The sequence below is a fragment of the Arvicanthis niloticus genome, chromosome 21, assembly GCF_011762505.2.
Source record: "Arvicanthis niloticus isolate mArvNil1 chromosome 21, mArvNil1.pat.X, whole genome shotgun sequence".
Lineage (NCBI taxonomy): Eukaryota > Metazoa > Chordata > Mammalia > Rodentia > Muridae > Arvicanthis > Arvicanthis niloticus.
Window position 1 is genome coordinate 34483181 of NC_047678.1, and position 17496 is coordinate 34500676.

Consider the following 17496-nt stretch of genomic DNA (forward strand, 5'->3'; position numbering starts at 1 on the left):
CCTATCCTTGTGTGGAAGACTCAATGGCTAGACAGTAGGCAGCATAGGACACTGTGTCCGCAGTCAGGACTGCAGGACGCTGGTGCTCAGCCAGCCCTGTAGCTGTCTTTTGCTGCTCTGTGGGTTCTGCTTTCTTTCACCATTCTCCACCATTTTTTTTTTTTTTTTTTTTTTTTTACCCTTTCAACCTCCTAACACTGGATAGGAGAGACAAAAAGGTAGAAGGGAAAGGGAAGAGCTCTCTGAATATGGTCAGGAGTTGGAAAGGGGGATGTTATCCTTAGACTACGTCCTGCTGATTAGGGGGCATCAAGTTCCTTGGGGACAAGAGTTATCTTTGCCATCATGATGTTTGATTTCTTCTTGTGATTTCTTCTTTGTAAACAACTACCAAATGGCAACCCATCCCACTTCTCAGAGCCCTAGCATTTATATAGTCTCTTATATATAAAAAAAAAAAAAAAAGTCTTTAAAAGTCACCAGAATTCCAAACATCACACAATCACAGAAACTATCTGCAGCTGGTAAAATGACCCCTGTGCATGGGGCAAATCAGAGTGAGCTGCTGAGGGCAGTCTGAAGCAGTCTGAAGCAGTCTGAAGCAGCCCACGCCCTACACTCGGGATTAAATCAAAACATACTCTTATAATATTTCTCTGTGTGTGTTTTTTTAAAGAAATAAAACTAAAATCATTACTGTATATCTCCCTTTCTATTTTAAGCCATTAATTGTGCTATGTGTAGTGGGAACTATAAACAGACATTTTCAATGAACTAAGCGCTTTCTGGGTTAGTGGCCAAGGTTTCCAGAATATTTTTCCTGCTCAATTCTGATGGTATCCACAGCTTTTTCATTTCCTGTAGAAATATGGGCAAATCTCTGTTCCAATGCAAAACTTTTGCTGACTTCCATTTTGATGATAACATATTTTAATATTATACAAGCTGATTTAAAATCCACAGTTTTTCCTATAACTTCATGTCTCTTGGCTGCTGCTGTTCCTTTACTGAAACAAATGACTATATCTACCAAATGAAGCACCAAGCATTTTGATATCAGAGCTATAGCTTGATAGATGATACTAGCATGGTACACGTTAGAATCAGTATTGGTCATATTCCTTATCCACGCATCCGTAGACGGTGTTCTTGCCTTGAATAGTCTAATGTTTTTATATTCCGTATTCAAATTTTCAGACACCAAGGTCTTTATCAACACCTGCCTTGCATCAGGGTCTGCTACAGACTTGTTCATAGCTGAGACTAATGTTTTTTTAAAAAACAAACAAACTCAGTGAAGGCTTTTCCAGAGCCTTGTGCAATCTTTGTAAATGGGGTGGATCCTTTTCTGGGCTTCTCAACTTCGTCTCAAGCTCTTAAAACCACTATGTGACACTGTTTAAAGTATAGTCATCAAATTGAATCTGGTCTTGTATATCAGAGCACTGCTCCTCACCCAGCAACTGGTCTTCAATTCAACTATGGACTATCCTGTAGGACAGCTGTCATTCATCCCTTCTGGTTTTGGAGAATAATTCTATTTTGTGTAGCCCAGTTATTTAGTGTCTGTTTCACACAAAGTGAGTTTATTCCATAGGATATCATAGACTCTTTAAAATGCCTTAGATCTATCATTTCTGTAGGATGCTGTCCTATCTTGCTGTAACCATATTCCATACTGTTAGCAGGCATATGATGTATGACTACTGGGAAAGCTAATGGTGGTCTTGTAACCCAGGCCACCCCTCTTCCCACTCTGGTGGTAAGGTTGGTTTTGAGATTAACCTTTTCTCTGGAAACAGGCCGTTTCATCAGATTGTTTGGCCATTTCAGCCATTCTTTATTTCTCAGGCCCCTCCATTTCCTCCCACAGTTTTCCTAACTGCTCAGCCATTCTTCTCCATGTTTGGAACAGAATATACGAGGAAGAAAAAGACAAAACAGAAATCCCTTCTGGGAGAGAAGTGAGGGATATTCCAGTGGTAGCAGCTGCAATAAACTTTTTGGAAAAAAAAATCCATTCCTTCCACATCTTCTCTACAGCATTTGAAATCAGATTTCCCACTCTCCTCAGCCTCATGTCGGGCATCACTTGTAGCTTGTCTTTTGCTGGTCTCTTCTTTCTACCACCCTTTCAACCCCCTAACACCAGATAGGAGAGACAAGAGGATAGTGGGAGCTCCCTGAATAAGGTCAGGAGTCTGAAAGAGGGCAAGGCTATCCTTAGACTACTTCCTGCTGATTAGGGTCATCAAGTTCTTTGGGATAAGTGTGATCTTTGCTGTTCGGGTATCTAATTTATTCTTCTTACTTTTTCTTTGGCCACGACTAATTAACAAATGGTGGCCAACAATCCATACCTATCATTTATATACCCTCTAAAATTAAAATCCCCAGAATCCCAGAGTCACACATTACAGAAATTATCTGCAGCTGGCAAAAATCACACACCTGTTAGAGCTCGAGAAAAATCATAGTTGTAATAGATCTGTGGGGGGAAGGGGTTTTGGTTTGTTTTTTAACCAAAACTCCACAATTGTCACTACACACTCCCCTTTTTCTTTTTATTCCATCTCTGACCCCAGCACATGGAATGGTGTCAGCTACATTTAAAGTTGGGTTTCCCCTCTTCTTTTAACCCTTTCTGGAAACACTCTTACAGAGGTTGTGGACTGGATTCTAAATACAGTTAAACTGACTGAATATTAGTTATTACAGTGTTCAAAATGTTTCAACTCTTGGAGCACTTCAGACTCTGAATTTTCAGATTAGGCTTACTCAGTGGTTTTTGGTGAATTGTGAATATGAAAATAGGGCTGAAGAGGTGGCTTAGTAGTCACGAAAGCATATTACTGTTGCAGAGGACCTGGATTTGGTTCTTGGCGTCCATGTTGAGTGACTTACAACTTTCTGAAACTCTAGCTCTGGGAGATCTAATATCTTCTAAAAGGCACACACATAGACAAAACATACATAAAGTAAATACTTAAAAAGAAAGATTGTGGAAAGAGCAGTAGTAGCTGTTATCTTTAGAGCTCTAGGTACCAGTGTGGAGGCTGTAGTAACTAGAGGTTACCTTCATACCATGAAATGGTGCTGTTGTGGTCAGGAGAAACTTCAGAAACCCATAGAATGGTCTCTGAGTATTGAGTACCTGGCCACAGATGGAGCATCATATCACCCCTCCCAAGGTTCGTGGGACATTGTGGAAGAAGGGAGGAAAGAATGTAAGTGTTGGAAGAAACAGGAGAGAAGAGTGTATGCACTTGAATGCACTCTCTAGGTAGGCATCATGTGGCTGTTGTGCTTTTCAACTCACAGCTACTTTGATTACATGGTCAGGATTGAGTCTTGGAACACTGTCATACAACCCTAATTAAAGTCTTGTTTCCCCTCCCCAAAGTGACAACAGTAAAAAGACATAGCTAGGAAGAGAAGAGAATCAGTATGTAATCTGTAATGGAAGTGGAGTTGTATATTATAGAAATAAATAACATATGTGTATAAGAATACCAAACCCATTATTGTATCTAATTAAGATGCTAATAAAAAATAGTAGAACTTTAAAGAGATACCCATCAGTCTAGGACTCAGCTCTTTGCATAAAGGGATGAGCTGGCTGGTGCTGTCTTCTGAGCACTGTGAGCAGATTCTTTGAGAATTAGGAAAACTGTCAACTGGAACAAGTGATCTGCCAGAGTTTTACTGACAAGAACAGGATGCATTCCTCCACCCGTAAAAAAGGAATGAGTCCTAATTCCTATAGCCTTCAGTTGCATCCTCTATTGATAGACCTTAGCAGAAAACCAGTAAAACCAACAGAAAGATGACACTTTGGTGGGTTTTAGGTTCAGCATCTCAGAAGAATCTCGGTGGAGCTGAAAGATAGTAGTAGCTTAACCATTAGCTCTTACACAGCTGCTACTTAACAGCTATGGTATAATAATAACTTACTAATACTGATTTTCTGTGTATAGTAAGTAAAGGTTCATATAATTGCACTTAATTTTAAAATCCTCATTTCTTTTACATGTGTTCCTAAACACAGCATCATATATAGATTTTGTTCCCACTGTTTCACATCATTTTTTGAAATTTTTCGTCATTTAAGGTTGTGAATTAACGATTGATTTCGGATTTTTGAGTCAGGTTTCTAGTGTGCTGTCCAGACTGGCATTGAGCATGCTGCAGCCTTGTTACTCAGCCTTCCGGGTGCCAGGCTTACAAGCTTGGCATCACACGTGACCTACAATTCAGTTTTTAAGTGTTTAGCTTTTCCCTTTTACTGTGTCCTTGCTAATGCATATAATGGTCATGGGGTTGAACTTCTGTCACATCAGGAAGTAACCAACTACAACCATGTGCCTAGACTTTTCTGGAAGTTGTCCTGTTTTAAAACATTTTTGTATATGTTGGAATATCCTTCAAAATCATACTGTTGTTCATACTAAAGGGATCTTTCACATTGTTCTTATTGCTAAGATACTTAAAAATATACCTTAGAAATCCAATTTCTTTTTAATTAACAGGTACTTCTAAAGAAGGAGGGGCTGGAGCAGTTGATGAAGATGATTTTATAAAAGCCTTTACAGATGTTCCTTCTATTCAGGTAAGGTTTCCAGGGAAGTGGCATCTCTGTGATATTGTCTCTCTCTCCCCCCCCCCCCCCCGCCTGTTTCTTTTTCTTTTCTTTTCTTTCTTTCTTTCTTTCTTTTTTGTCTTTTTTTTTTTTTTTTTTTTTTTTTTTTGTCTTTTTAAAAATTTTTATTTGCTGGTACAACTAGCTGGCTCGAGTCAAGCACTTAACAGTGCAAGTCAGACAAAAACTGAGTTTGACCCTGAATCCCAAATAATGGTAAAGGGAGGAGACCAGTGCCACAGTTGTCTCCCCTACAAATATCATACACAATGAGGAGAGGAGAGGTGGCAGTAAATCTAGTAGAATCTTTCTATGTAGCAAAAACTTTAAAAAGACAGCTGTTTCATTCTAAGTCACTGTAGGAGACAGTGATTATTTTCTGTTATCTGTAGAATTCTTTTTCTGAACGAGCTTTCCAGCCTTTTCAGGACTTTGCTCACAAGTCAGTCTTGGCATACCTGCAGTGTCTTACATTGTTGAGTGCTGCAAACAATACACAGTGTGTACTACAGTTGGAGGGCGTGGCGTTTTCCTTCACAAAACATGGATTAGGGGCTTTGATAGGAGGAACCTGTACCAAAAAACAACTTTTATGTATCATAAGTTGCTTTTGTGAGATGTTCAGTCCACAGAGGCTAGATCTCCCTGCTGCCAGCAAGGCCTTAACTCATCCTTGAGTGACCCTCTTTGTTCTGTTGTCCCACATGGCCAAGAATACCAGCAGTTAGCTGGATGGTGGTAGTAGTGCACACTTTTTAATCCCAGGTCTCCGGAGGCAGAGGCAGGAGGATCTCTGAGTTCAAAACCAGCCTGGTCTACAGAATAAGTTCTAGGACAGCCAGGACTACACAGAGAAACCCTGTCTTTAAAAAAAAAAAAAAAAAAAGAGGAAATTTTAAATGTTTAAGTCTCCCCTTAAATGAATATATGAATGATAGATATTATCAAGACATAAATCAAATTTCAAATTAGCTTTTCAGTAACGCTTAAATAAAATTGAAATCACATTGCAATGTCAGATGTAGAGCTCATAGTTTTGACCCCCCCAAGGAATGTTGGAGGCTGACAAATAGAGGGATGAAAGTTCTTCCCCTGGAGGAACTGAAGGAATCAAAATGAACATGCTGTCAGTCATTTTGTGTCCAATGAACAAGTAAACACTACATACAGTGTTTATAGTAGTTGTACAAATGGCATGGCCTTGGACTCAGTGCTGCCTGCTGTATTTTTCTACAATGCTAAGTTTGGGTTAGTTTTAAGTGTTTTTATTGCTTTATGTTCAGTTTGTTCCCAACTTTTTGCTAATCTATATTATGCTGCAGTGAGGGATTTTGTTTATAAGATTTGTTTATTTATTGCTTTGGGCTTTGTTGTTTTTGTATTTTTGACAGGGTTTTTCTGTATAGCCCTCGCTATCTCAGAACTAGCTATGTAGACTAGATTGCCCTCAAATTACAGACATGTACCTGCTTCTGCCTCCTAATTAAAGGTTTTAACCTTCTGCTGTGACTAAAGGCATGTTGTTTATAAGATTTTACAATGTATTCATTTATTTTTTTTTTGTTTGCTTGTTTTTAAAATATCATGTAGTTCAGTATGGTATTGTATTCCTGATCCTTCTACCTCCAACTCTCGAGCATACTGGAATTTCAGGCACCAACATACCAGGCTTTCATGGAAGCTTCTTTAGGGTGTCGTGTGTATGGAATTGCATAGCTATGGTTCGTTATTCACTAGATTCTGCTGTATGGATGATTATACCACTTCTAAGAAAGGCATGATTAGGTAACTCATTTTCAAGACATTTGCTGTGGGAAAATGCTTCTTCTCTATATGAAAATGCTTTATCTTTCTTACCTCAGAAACAAGAGAGAAGACAGACAGACAGGCAGGGAGGGAGGGAGGGAGGGAGGGGGAGAGAGAGAGTGGGGGGGCGGGCGGAGGGAAGTGGAAATGTGCATTTCTTCACACTCTGCCTGTCCTTCTTGCTCCTGCTCATCAGAATGCTGCTTCTATCATGGATGTACCTGCAGAGTGTTGTCTTGAAAAGGTTCTAGAGCTTTCTTTGCACACTGCCTTACACTGTGTGAGCTATTAGGCTCTCTCAAAGGAAAAGCTGTCCTTAAGCTATTTAAGGTCTTAAAAAGTTACAGGAAAGCTTCTGATTTGAGTACATTTGAAATGGGATTTTTCTCCTAAGATACTTCCCTCTCTCTTTGTATTTTGTAGGCTTTTCATATAAAGGAATGGTTAGTGTTCTAGAAGAGTTGTGAAACTTGTCTGGACTTTATCATTGTTCATTGTTCAGTTTGTTCTGCCAGAATGGATCCTCACAGAATCACTGAAGCCATGGGCTGCCCTGCCCCAGGAAGGAGAACAGGCTTCCCAGCCACCCACTGCAGCAGCATCACTGCATCTAGGAAGTCTCTCTTTAATGCTCATGCTATTATTAAAGTAGAGCTTTCCTTTCATTAAACTCTAACGTAGCCGGTGGTGAGTTAACTGTACTTGCTGTCCTCATTGTCCTGCACTGCTTCTGAGAGGCCTTGCCCTCTGGCCAGACCTTACTGTTTTCTTGTGCTGTTAGGGACATCTGTCCACCATTACCTAGGGATCAGCTACACTGGCTGTAAAACCATCTAAAATTAGGAATTGCTAGTGTACAGTCAAGGATGTTGTGATGATTAAATTTGGCAGTGCCAGTGGTAAGCACATGCTGGCTATTTCTATACCCTCAATCTTGATATATTCTTTTTTCTTTCTTCCTTTATTTTTATTTAATTTATTTTAAAATTAAAGTGTAATAAGTTCTCCCCCTTTGCTTTCTTTCTTCCAACCCTGTCCATACTCACCCTGAACCTTCTCAAACTGATGACCTCTCTTATTATTGTCACATATATAGAGATAAACAACTTTGAGTCCATTTTTGTAGATTATGTGTATATGACTTTGGGCTGACCATTTGTATTGGGTAAGCACTTAAGGTGTTCTGCTCTTGCAGAGGCTGACATCCCCTCTCTCAGCAGTCACTAGTTGCCTGTAGCTCTTTGGATGAGAGGTTCTTAGTTCTGCATGAGCTTGTCTGTTTGGCAGCTCTTTCACAGCAAACTTTCCCAGTCCTCTGGCTCTTATTGTCTTTCCACCTCTCTTCCGAGATATCCCCTGAACCTTAGGTGCAGGAGTTGTATTGAAGATGTGTCCATTGGGACTGGGCTCCCCATTGTGTCCAGTTGTGTGCTAGCCTTCTCTTTCTCCCCACTCTCTCTCCTTCTTTCCTTCCTTCCTTCTCATGATTTATTTTATTTTTTTATGTGTATCAGTGTTTTGTCTGTTAGTATGTATGACCAGTAAGTGTATGCCTGGTGCCTGCAGAGGTCAGAAGGTGTTGGATTCCTTGGGATTGGAGTTACAGATGATTGTGAGCTACTATGTGGGTCCTGGATATTGAAGCCAGGGCTGCTGCAAGAGCAACAAGTGTTGGGTTTTTTTTGTTGTTGTTGGTTTGGTTTGGTTTGGTTTGGTTTTTCGAGACAGGGTTTCTCTGTGTAGCCCTGGCTGTCCTGGAACTCACTCTGTAGACCAGGCTGGCCTCGAACTCAGAAATCCACCTGCCTCTGCCTTCCAAGTGCTGGGATTAAAGGCGTGCGCCACCACCGCCCGGCTAACAAGTATTGTTACTTACTAAGCCAGCTCTGGCCCCAGTTGTATTTTCTGTAATGGTCGCCATTTACTATAAAGAGAAGCTTCTTTGATGAGGAGGGGGAGCTATGCTTATTGTGCATACAAGGATAAGCTTTAGACTACAGTTAGAAATTATGCAGTAAGATGGTAGTAAAAGTTCTCTTCTCAGTTCCTTCATTGGATTAGTTGGCTCGATTTCTGGTAGCAAGCATGTTTTCCCTCCTGTTGAGTGTGCCTTAAATCCAATCTGACATAAGTGCTGGTTACCACAAAGATTTGAGTTGTTACTGTTGCATCTTTAGGTATTTGCCATGTTGGTCAGTCTTCTGATTCATAGGTACTACACTGTATAGAATTGATTGCATCCCTTCGTTGATGGATTACATAGTACTTTCTGGCACTATGGAAGCCAGAACACAGGAAGGAGGCTTTCAGGTTCAATCCAGCTTGATTCATCCAAGTCCCCTCTATCCTGTGTGGTGGGTTTTCAGCGACAGTGTCTTTCCTTCCCTGAGGCAACTGAGGGCAACAGCAGTATAATATCTTATATTGTTTTAGAAATCACTTGGGTTACCATGAACAACAACTTGAATGGAGGTTTCTCATGCCTGGTACTAAGGCATTTTGTTAGGTACGGTATATGTCTTGTAGGGAGCTTTGTCAGCCCAACGCCCAAGTGGTGTAACTTCATTTGAGGTAGATGTGGGTGGGTGTGTGTACCCATTCACATACATTTGCATACATTGCATAGAATTTAATGTTAAGTCAATTTAAAATAGTATGGTCCTTTGAGGTTTTATTGAACAACCTTGTTATTGCCTGTCATGCAGCCTCCTATATTGATCACTTTCTCTTCCCCCCCCCCCCCCCCCCGTTAGCCCTTTTTTCCCATTTCCCCCATTTCCTCCTTCATATTGTACTTGGTGACCTCCTTTCCATTTGGATGAAACATCAGGTTGTGTGTGTGTGTGTGTATGTGTTGTTGTTTGTTTTTATGAGATAGGGTTTTTCTGTGTAGCCCTGGCTGTTCTTGAACTCTGTAGACTGGGCAGGCCTTGAACATACAGAGACCTGCCTTCCTCTGACTGAATTAAAGGCATGTGCCACCACACTCGGCTGAAACATCCGTTTTGTGACCACCTCTCCACCTTCATTCCTGCGTTGTCGCCTCCCATACTGCATGCTCTTGCACAGTGTTCTGCTGTTGCTGCTCTAGGACACAGGTCCTTAACATTTACCTGTCCCAGTCTGACCTGTGCTTTGCTTCTCACCCAGGCTTTGATACTGTAGTTTCTTGCAGTAATATTGTTCATAATGCATTGAAATCTTACAGTTTTGATTTTTAAATGCTCCTTTTGCAAAAGCACAATTATGGATATTTCTAAACAACAATTTTTCTCTGTTTCATAGCCAGAAAGTACTTGTGCAGAAAGACAGTTACAGAGCGCACAGCTCTTAGCACACAGCACAAATGCTCAGCAGTCCGACATCCGTGCTGTTAGGTCTTGTCCATGCCATTTTGGAAGTACTTGTTTTCTGCAGCCATCAGAGGGCTGCCCTGCCTCTGACAGGACCATGGGCCATTGCCCATCCTCACCCAGAGCCAGTGCCTTCAGCATTCCATAGCCTCCTGGTGTCTACTTTGTTACGGAGCTGACAGATATCAGTGACCTATGTGAGTTCAAGCGTCTGCTTTTTAGAGCCTTCAAGCTGTTTCTTAAGTATCTCTAACTTTCATTATTAAAAAAGAAGTGGGCTAGTAAGATGGCTTGCTGGATAAAGGAGTTTCCCACCCAAGCTTCCAACCTGAAATTGATCCCTGGAACCCACATGATAAAAGGAAAAAACCAGTTGCACAAATGAAAAACTGAGTGAGAAGTGTAGTTTGATGGCTGGGTGCTTACCTAGCATTACAAAGTCCCAGACTTGATCCCCAGAAGTTGGGGAAAAAATAAAGGACTGCATGTCTTCCAATGTGCTCTTTTTTAGGTCCACATCCTTTCCTGGATCTGTCTGTATTTGATACTTTTTTTTTAAACATGTTATTTAAATTTTTTTTTATGCCACACATGGTGGTGTGTGCCTTTAATCTAGCATTTGAGAGACAGAGGCAGGCAGGTCTCTGAGTTCAAGTCACAAAGTCAGTCTAGGATAGCCAGGGCTCTGCTACACAGAGACATTCCATCTTGAAAATAATTTTCTTTTTCATACAATGTATTTTTGTCATATTCTTTCCTTCCTCCCAACTTCTGTTCTTTTTCTTTCACTAAAAACAAACAAACAAATGCAATAAAAGCACACACAAAGGCATGGCATTCATTTGTGTTGAGCAGCTATTCCTCCTAAGCACTAATGCTGTCCTGGCATGTGCTGATTTACTCAGTGTCAGTCTAAAGTTGACTCCGGGACTCGAGGTGGCTCCACAGTTAAGAGCATTTTTTTCTCTTGCAGTGGACCGAGGTTGGATTCCTAGCAACTGTGATGACTCACAACTCTCCTTAACTCTAGGGTATCTAACAACACTTCTGATCTCCACAGGCACCATGCACACATGTGGTACATGTACATATGTGCAGGCAAAACATTTATACACATAAAATAAAATCTAAACATTGAAAAGTCTGGCTCCCCCCATCCAACCCCCCCACCCCCGTGCGTGTGTGTGTGTGTGTGTGTGTGTGTGTGTAAAGAAAGCTGTCCCAACAGCTATCAGTTCCAAATAGTTTCTTTGTTAGGTATCCATTTGTATCTTCCTTTCTCTGTACCTGCATTCGCTTCCTTACAGTTTTCTAACTTCTAATCACTTACAATCCTCACAGTACCCAAAGCAACTGGAGTAATTGTTTTCTTCATTCACAGTTTTGTTGTAAAACAGTTTTCCACGTCACTCCCCTCCTATCCGTTTCACTTCCATTTTATTTACTTTCCATGGGTCCTTCTTTATTTGGTCAATTAAATATTACAGACAATTAAGGATTACTTCTCGACCCTATCTCCCTTTTTACATTCTGTTGCTTCATGACTTCTTTCAACTACATGGCTTTATCTATCACCTCTATATTATTATATCTAATTTTACCTTTAAGCCAGACCTCTGCTGAGCATTAAGGTAATTTTCTTTTAGGGATCTGAGAGACATCTCAAACACAACCTATCTAAAATCAGAATCACAGTCTCCCTTAACACTTGATCTTCCAGTGTTCTTTATGTGGAAACCATCATTCAGTCAGCTAGAGAAGTTAGAAGCCAAGGGGTCACTCTACAACAGGTTCCTAACCCAGTGTTGTTTGTATACCTAGGAGAGACATGAGGAGCCCAGGGACAGATGGATTGAAAAAGTATGGCATTACTGGAGTGAATTTTTGAGTTACTTTTCCCCTCTTTCATGATTTAGAGAAAGTCTTTGCATTGTAAACCTTGTACTACTAATAGATGTGGTTTTTATAGTAAATATATTATATTTGTAATATATAATATATTTATTATAAATAGTTGCCAAAAGGACCTGTTTGAGTTTTGTTTTCCCCTTTTAGAGACACAATGTAGCCAGGTGAGTTATATGCTTAGTCTCTTCTGGCTCTAGCCATTTTTTTCAAATAGTTTTACAAAACTAAAGCATATCATTTTAACAATATTTTGTAATAGTGTATAAATGCAGTTTTTTGGAAGTTTCTCTTTTTTGGTTCCTTGGACATCTGCACCATTGGAAGCATTCTAGAAGCATGTTTGAGGTTGTTCATGTGGGGACAAGGAGCAAAGAGGGCAGAAAGGAAGGCTGTTGGGGCATCTATTGTCTGTAACCGTCCCCACTGAAAGTGTAGCTAGAGTGTGAAATGGCCATACTATATAAAAGACTATTTCAAACACTGTTGCATCATTTTATGTTATTTACATCAAGAAATTTTGTTCTAATTTTAAATATTCTCTTTTAAGATCTATTCTAGTCGAGAACTTGAAGAAACGTTAAATAAGATCAGGGAAATTCTGTCAGATGACAAACATGACTGGGACCAGCGTGCCAATGCAGTAAGTTCTCATTCGTTGTCTTCTTAACCCCTCTTCCTGCAGCGTTCCTGTTCAAAACATGAACATGAGAACATGCACTCAGCTGTGGTACGGCCGAGAGTGGTCATAAGTTAAAATCTGATGTAACATTTCTCTGTGGGAAGCATAGCTGGAATAGGCATTATCGGCTTTAGATTGTTGTTTATTCTTCTGTTTTTGCTGATTACGTCAGTGTGTGTCCCACAGCCCGTCTCCCTGGCTTGTGAGGGTGAGAGAGCTCTGGCCTGGCCTCTCTGGAGTCACCGAGCTGCTTGTCAGCACCATCGTCAGTGCGCCCTGAGTCATGAGGACTTGCCAGAGAAGAGGTTGGCTTCTCCTGTGGGCTCAGCATTTGTTCAATATTGGCATAATTTCACAGCAGTGTGTCTATTCTTCCGACTCTTAAATATAGTATATATGGGTGACTTATTTAAAAAAATTTTGGTCATCCTTGAGCTAGGAATAGTTTATTTATAGTAGATTTCTTGACGAAAGTATTAGGTGAATCTTAAAATAATGTTTATGATGACGTCAGTTCTATATTGTATTTCACATTCTGTGATGTCAATTTTGTCAAATGACAATGAGAACCTCAGTATCCCCAAGGCCAGGAAAGGGCACATTTGAAGATGGCCTGCGTTCTCAAAGTTTCCAGTCCGACTAATTATGTATCTTCCTGACAGATGACATTATGAATTACAGATGGTTTTTCTATCTCTGTTTAGAAGTCTATATTTTTGAATGTTTAACATAGTGTTCTTAACACAGAAAATAGTGTTCTGAGTTTGTTTAAATATGATTTTTATTTACTTTTCAAGTTCTACATCACACATAAACCACAACTTAAAAAATAAAACAACTTTTTTCATGAATGACCTATGGAGAAACATGTCTTTTTTTTTTATTATTATTATTTTTCAGATTAAAATAAAAGACATGAACTTGAACCTGAAGGTTTTTTTGTTTTCCTTTGAAAGTAGTCATTCAGAAATAATTAGTCTGAATTTTTTTGGAGTATGACAGTTTCTCTGTGCTTTCAAATGTGTGTGAAAACATAAATATACTGTCTGGTCCTTTTATTAAAACTTAGCAGTGCTCAATCTATTGCTCTTGTTTATTTAACAAATTATACAGTATACCTGGTTATTGGTTGCTCACATATTTACTGAATGCTGATCGATGTGTGCATATATTCTTTAGTTTGATATCTGTATATGTAACTCATTAAACTCATTCTCATTTGGCTATTATATAGATTTTTAAGGTTTTCTTTTGTCATTTTAATGATGTAGGAAGGGGATGGGTGTGTTTATTTATTTAGATAGGATCTCTCTTGTCCTTCAGCTTGTGTAAAGCAATCAACCACTCAGAGAGAGAGAGAGAGTCAGACAGACAGACAGACAGACAGAGACAGAGACAGAGAGATTGGCATACCTCTTCCCCCAGAGTATGGGATTAAATCAGTCACCACCAGACTCAGCTTTAATGATGCAGTAAATGTCCTTCTCCCTTTTTTTCCTCTTGATATGGTGTTAATAAGTATTCTATCACTGACTGAATCCCAGACCTTTGCACATTTTTGTAACAGTTCTGTTTTGATAGGCTAGAGTACTTACATGTGTCTTTACATAGATAAAGAGTACATGTAGTTTTCTTTTGGTTGGTGAGTAAAGGTTTTAGTCCTTCACAATTTTACTCAGACTTTTTTGTGAGTATTTTCTCTCTGGTGTGCGGTATGCTATCAAGTTTGTATGGTTTCTGCCTGTCTGATGTACAGATAATATTTTCCTCCCAACTTTGGCTTCCTTGTCAGTAGTGCAGATGAACACAATTTTATATGTGTACTTTACCCAATTTAATATCAACTTTTCTTTTTCTCTTTATTTTCATTTATGTATTGATTGTGTTGGACTTGGTTTTAGCATTATGAGACCTTGGGTCTGAGCTTAAACACACTCTCACAAACACACACACACAGAGAGAGAGAGAGAGAGAGAGAGAGAGAGAGAGAGAGAGAGAGAGAGAGAGAGAGAAAGGAGAGATTAGGGAAGGGTGAAGGAAAGCCAGGGATATGAGACTATTAAAAGGTAATGATATTGGTTATTGGTTGTCCCATGTTGTGAATGTACTTAAATACCACCAATTAAATCCTTTAAAATGGTAAATTTCAATATTAATTGCATTTTACTGTACTTTGAAAAAAATGATTAAAAATGTAAATTTATTTTTTATGTGTACATGTATCTGTTCCACATGTAACTAAACTGGTAATGCTGCTTTTCCAGAAGGCTTTTGGGGTTTTTGTATTTACATGGTGCATTCAGTGTGACTAAAATTTCTGAATTTAGTTTTGTAAATTTAATGAAACCCATAGAGTTCATTTTAAAGAAATGATGTAATTTGATACCTTCTTTGTAGACTATCAACTTTTATATCAATAATGGAATTTCTCTTTTAGCTTAAGAAAATCCGGTCACTACTTGTTGCTGGAGCTGCACAGTATGATTGCTTTTTCCAGCATTTACGGTTGTTGGATGGAGCACTTAAGCTGTCAGCTAAGGACCTCAGATCCCAGGTGGTCAGAGAAGCTTGCATCACTGTTGCGTAAGTATGTCTCTCTGGGGCTGAGGGTTTCTGTTTGTTTTCTACACAGGGTCTTACTATATAGCCCTGGCTGTTTGGGAACTCACCATGTAAACTAGGCAGAAATATGCCTTCTTCAGCTTTCCCAAGTGCTAGGATGAAAGCAATGTACCGCCACATCTTTAATGCTATTTATTTTTTTATGAATGAATGTAGAACTCATTAAGTCAGAGTTCATTAAGTAAAGCAGTAACAGGATCACCCCCAAAGAAGCTGATATATGAACCCCTGAATCATTTGTGTTATACATACAAATTCATTTATTTTGATTTCCTTTTCTCTTTTCTTTTTCTTACTTTTTAAATTTTTTTCTTTTTTTGAGATTGTGGCACTGTGATAAAGTACCTTCTTTACCATGTGTGAGGCCTAGATTGAGACCCTAGCACTAGATAAATGACATGTTCCAGAATCTTTATACCAACGGTAAAATGTATGGGGAAAAAAAACGAATGGGTCTGGAATTGGCTATACTTATTTTTCTCATTCCTAATTTGGCTGTTAAGTACTCCATTTCTGATATCTTAGCAAATTAGAATCATAACACCATTAATGGATCAAACTCTATTTATATATATCATCTTCCCCTAAAATCACATTTACCACTGAGTACTGGTGTTTCATAGATGGAGAACCCAAAGGTACCTGCAGGACATCTAATTACTATTGTGTTATTGTCCTAAGGAAAGGAAGGGGATATAAAAATCATGAAGATTTCAAGAAAAGGAAGGAAGTGCCAGGTGACCTAATTATCCTGTGCAGGGGACTCCATGGATGACCTGTAATCAAGGGATGTTGTCAAGGTTGCCGTGTGAAGCCAGTATTGCAAAACAAATTAAAAAATGTAACCTTAAAATATAATTAAGAGCCAATAAGATGGCTCAGTGCCTGAGAGCACTTGTTTGCCAATCCTGGTGACCTGAATTCAGTTCCCTGGACTCAAACAGTAGGAGAGAACTCATTCATCAATGTCTCTTGTCCACTGAATTGGCTTGTATGCCGTTGCACTTACACATACACAAAATAAGAAAATAAGTTTTAAAAAGAAGAAAACCAAAATATACTTAGGCTAGGAAAACTGCCGAGTAAGTAAATAACTTTTTGCAGGTAATGTACCCTGAATGCAAAGCTGGGATACTTTAAAAATACAAATTAACAGGCTGGAGAGATGGCTTAGTGGTTAAGAGCACTGGCTACTCTTCCAGAGCTCTTGAGTTCAATTTCCAGGAACCACATAGTGGTTTACAACCATCTGTAACGGGATCTGATGCTCTCTCTTCTGGTGTATCTGAAGACAGCGACCATGTACTCATATAAATACACACACACACACACACACACACACACACACACACACACACAGAGTAGTGTGGTCACAGGTGTACTGACCTGTCACTGCCTTAGAGATGTAGGGGTAGGGACCTGTACACAGCAAGGCAGTCTCACTCAATTAGGAATATAGAGAACAAGTTTCAGAAGGTAGGATAGCCACGTATTCGGAACAGTGGAGACAAGAGACACACAGCCAAAGAGCTGTAGAAATCTGTGTTATCCTGAGTCTAGCTTAATAATTCTGTCTGTTCACATGAAAGCTACAACTTCCTGAGAAGTAGAGAAGATCACTGCTCCCATCACTGAGGTAAACCCCAATTCCCAGAGCTCATTCAGGAAAACTTCCAAATCTGACTTTCCCAGAATCCTTGCTAGTGCCTAGAACATTCTGCAGAGACCTCAGAAAAGCCACTGTACAGGATCCTCCTGCTTTGGTCTCACGTCTTTCAGCAAGCTTGTCAGAGTCGATTCCCATGTGATTACCTGCTCACTGGGACAGAGCTCACACTCCTCAGAGGAAGACACTCGACTTGAGGGACCCAGAGGTTGGGAAACTGACTTTGTAACTGAACACTAGGACATAGGTCTAAGTCTGGAGTGCCTCTCTGAATCAAGAACCTACATTTTTGGTACAACTGTATCCCAACCACATCTTTCAAATAAGATAGTAAGCTGCTGAGCACAGTGAGACGTGTGTAATTCAAGCCCAGCACTTGGGGGTCCAGAGTTAAGGATCCTCCTTGGCTCTGAGTGAGTTCCAGGCTTGCATGGACTACATTAAGACCTTACCCCTAAACAATAAAACATTAATCAAGTAAAGATTCTGTATATGTTGAAATTGATCAATATCACAAACATTGTCAAGGTTGTCAGTAATTATGACTTCTTTTCTGTTTTAACTGAAGCTAGTCAGAGTTCAGAGGGCAGCTCAGTGGGTAAGCTGCTTGCTGTGCAAGCATTGGGGTTTGCAGTGTGCTCTTCTAATCTCAGACTAGGGAGATAAAGATAGGAAGAGTCCGAGTCTCATTGGCCAGCCAGCCAGCATGCAGCTTAGTTGTGATCCCAGGCTAATGAGAGAGAATGGATGGTATTCCCGAGGGTGACTACTAAGTTGTCATCCACATTCTACACTTACATGTGCACAGAGATGTGGAAGGAGG

At 39.7% G+C, this 17496-nt stretch overlaps 1 protein-coding gene across 33 annotated transcripts in view; it reads left to right on the forward strand.

Moving 5' to 3' along the window:
- Positions 1 to 17496, forward strand: part of Clasp2 (cytoplasmic linker associated protein 2) — a 173036-nt gene that overhangs the window by 81899 nt on the left and 73641 nt on the right. For all 33 annotated transcript variants that reach the window (XM_034483915.2, XM_034483918.2, XM_076917273.1 and 30 more), the window contains 3 exons: positions 4530 to 4609; positions 12254 to 12346; positions 14823 to 14968. In XM_034483915.2, the coding sequence (XP_034339806.1) occupies positions 4530 to 4609; positions 12254 to 12346; positions 14823 to 14968 (319 nt within the window). The remainder of the gene's footprint in view (positions 1 to 4529; positions 4610 to 12253; positions 12347 to 14822; positions 14969 to 17496) is intronic.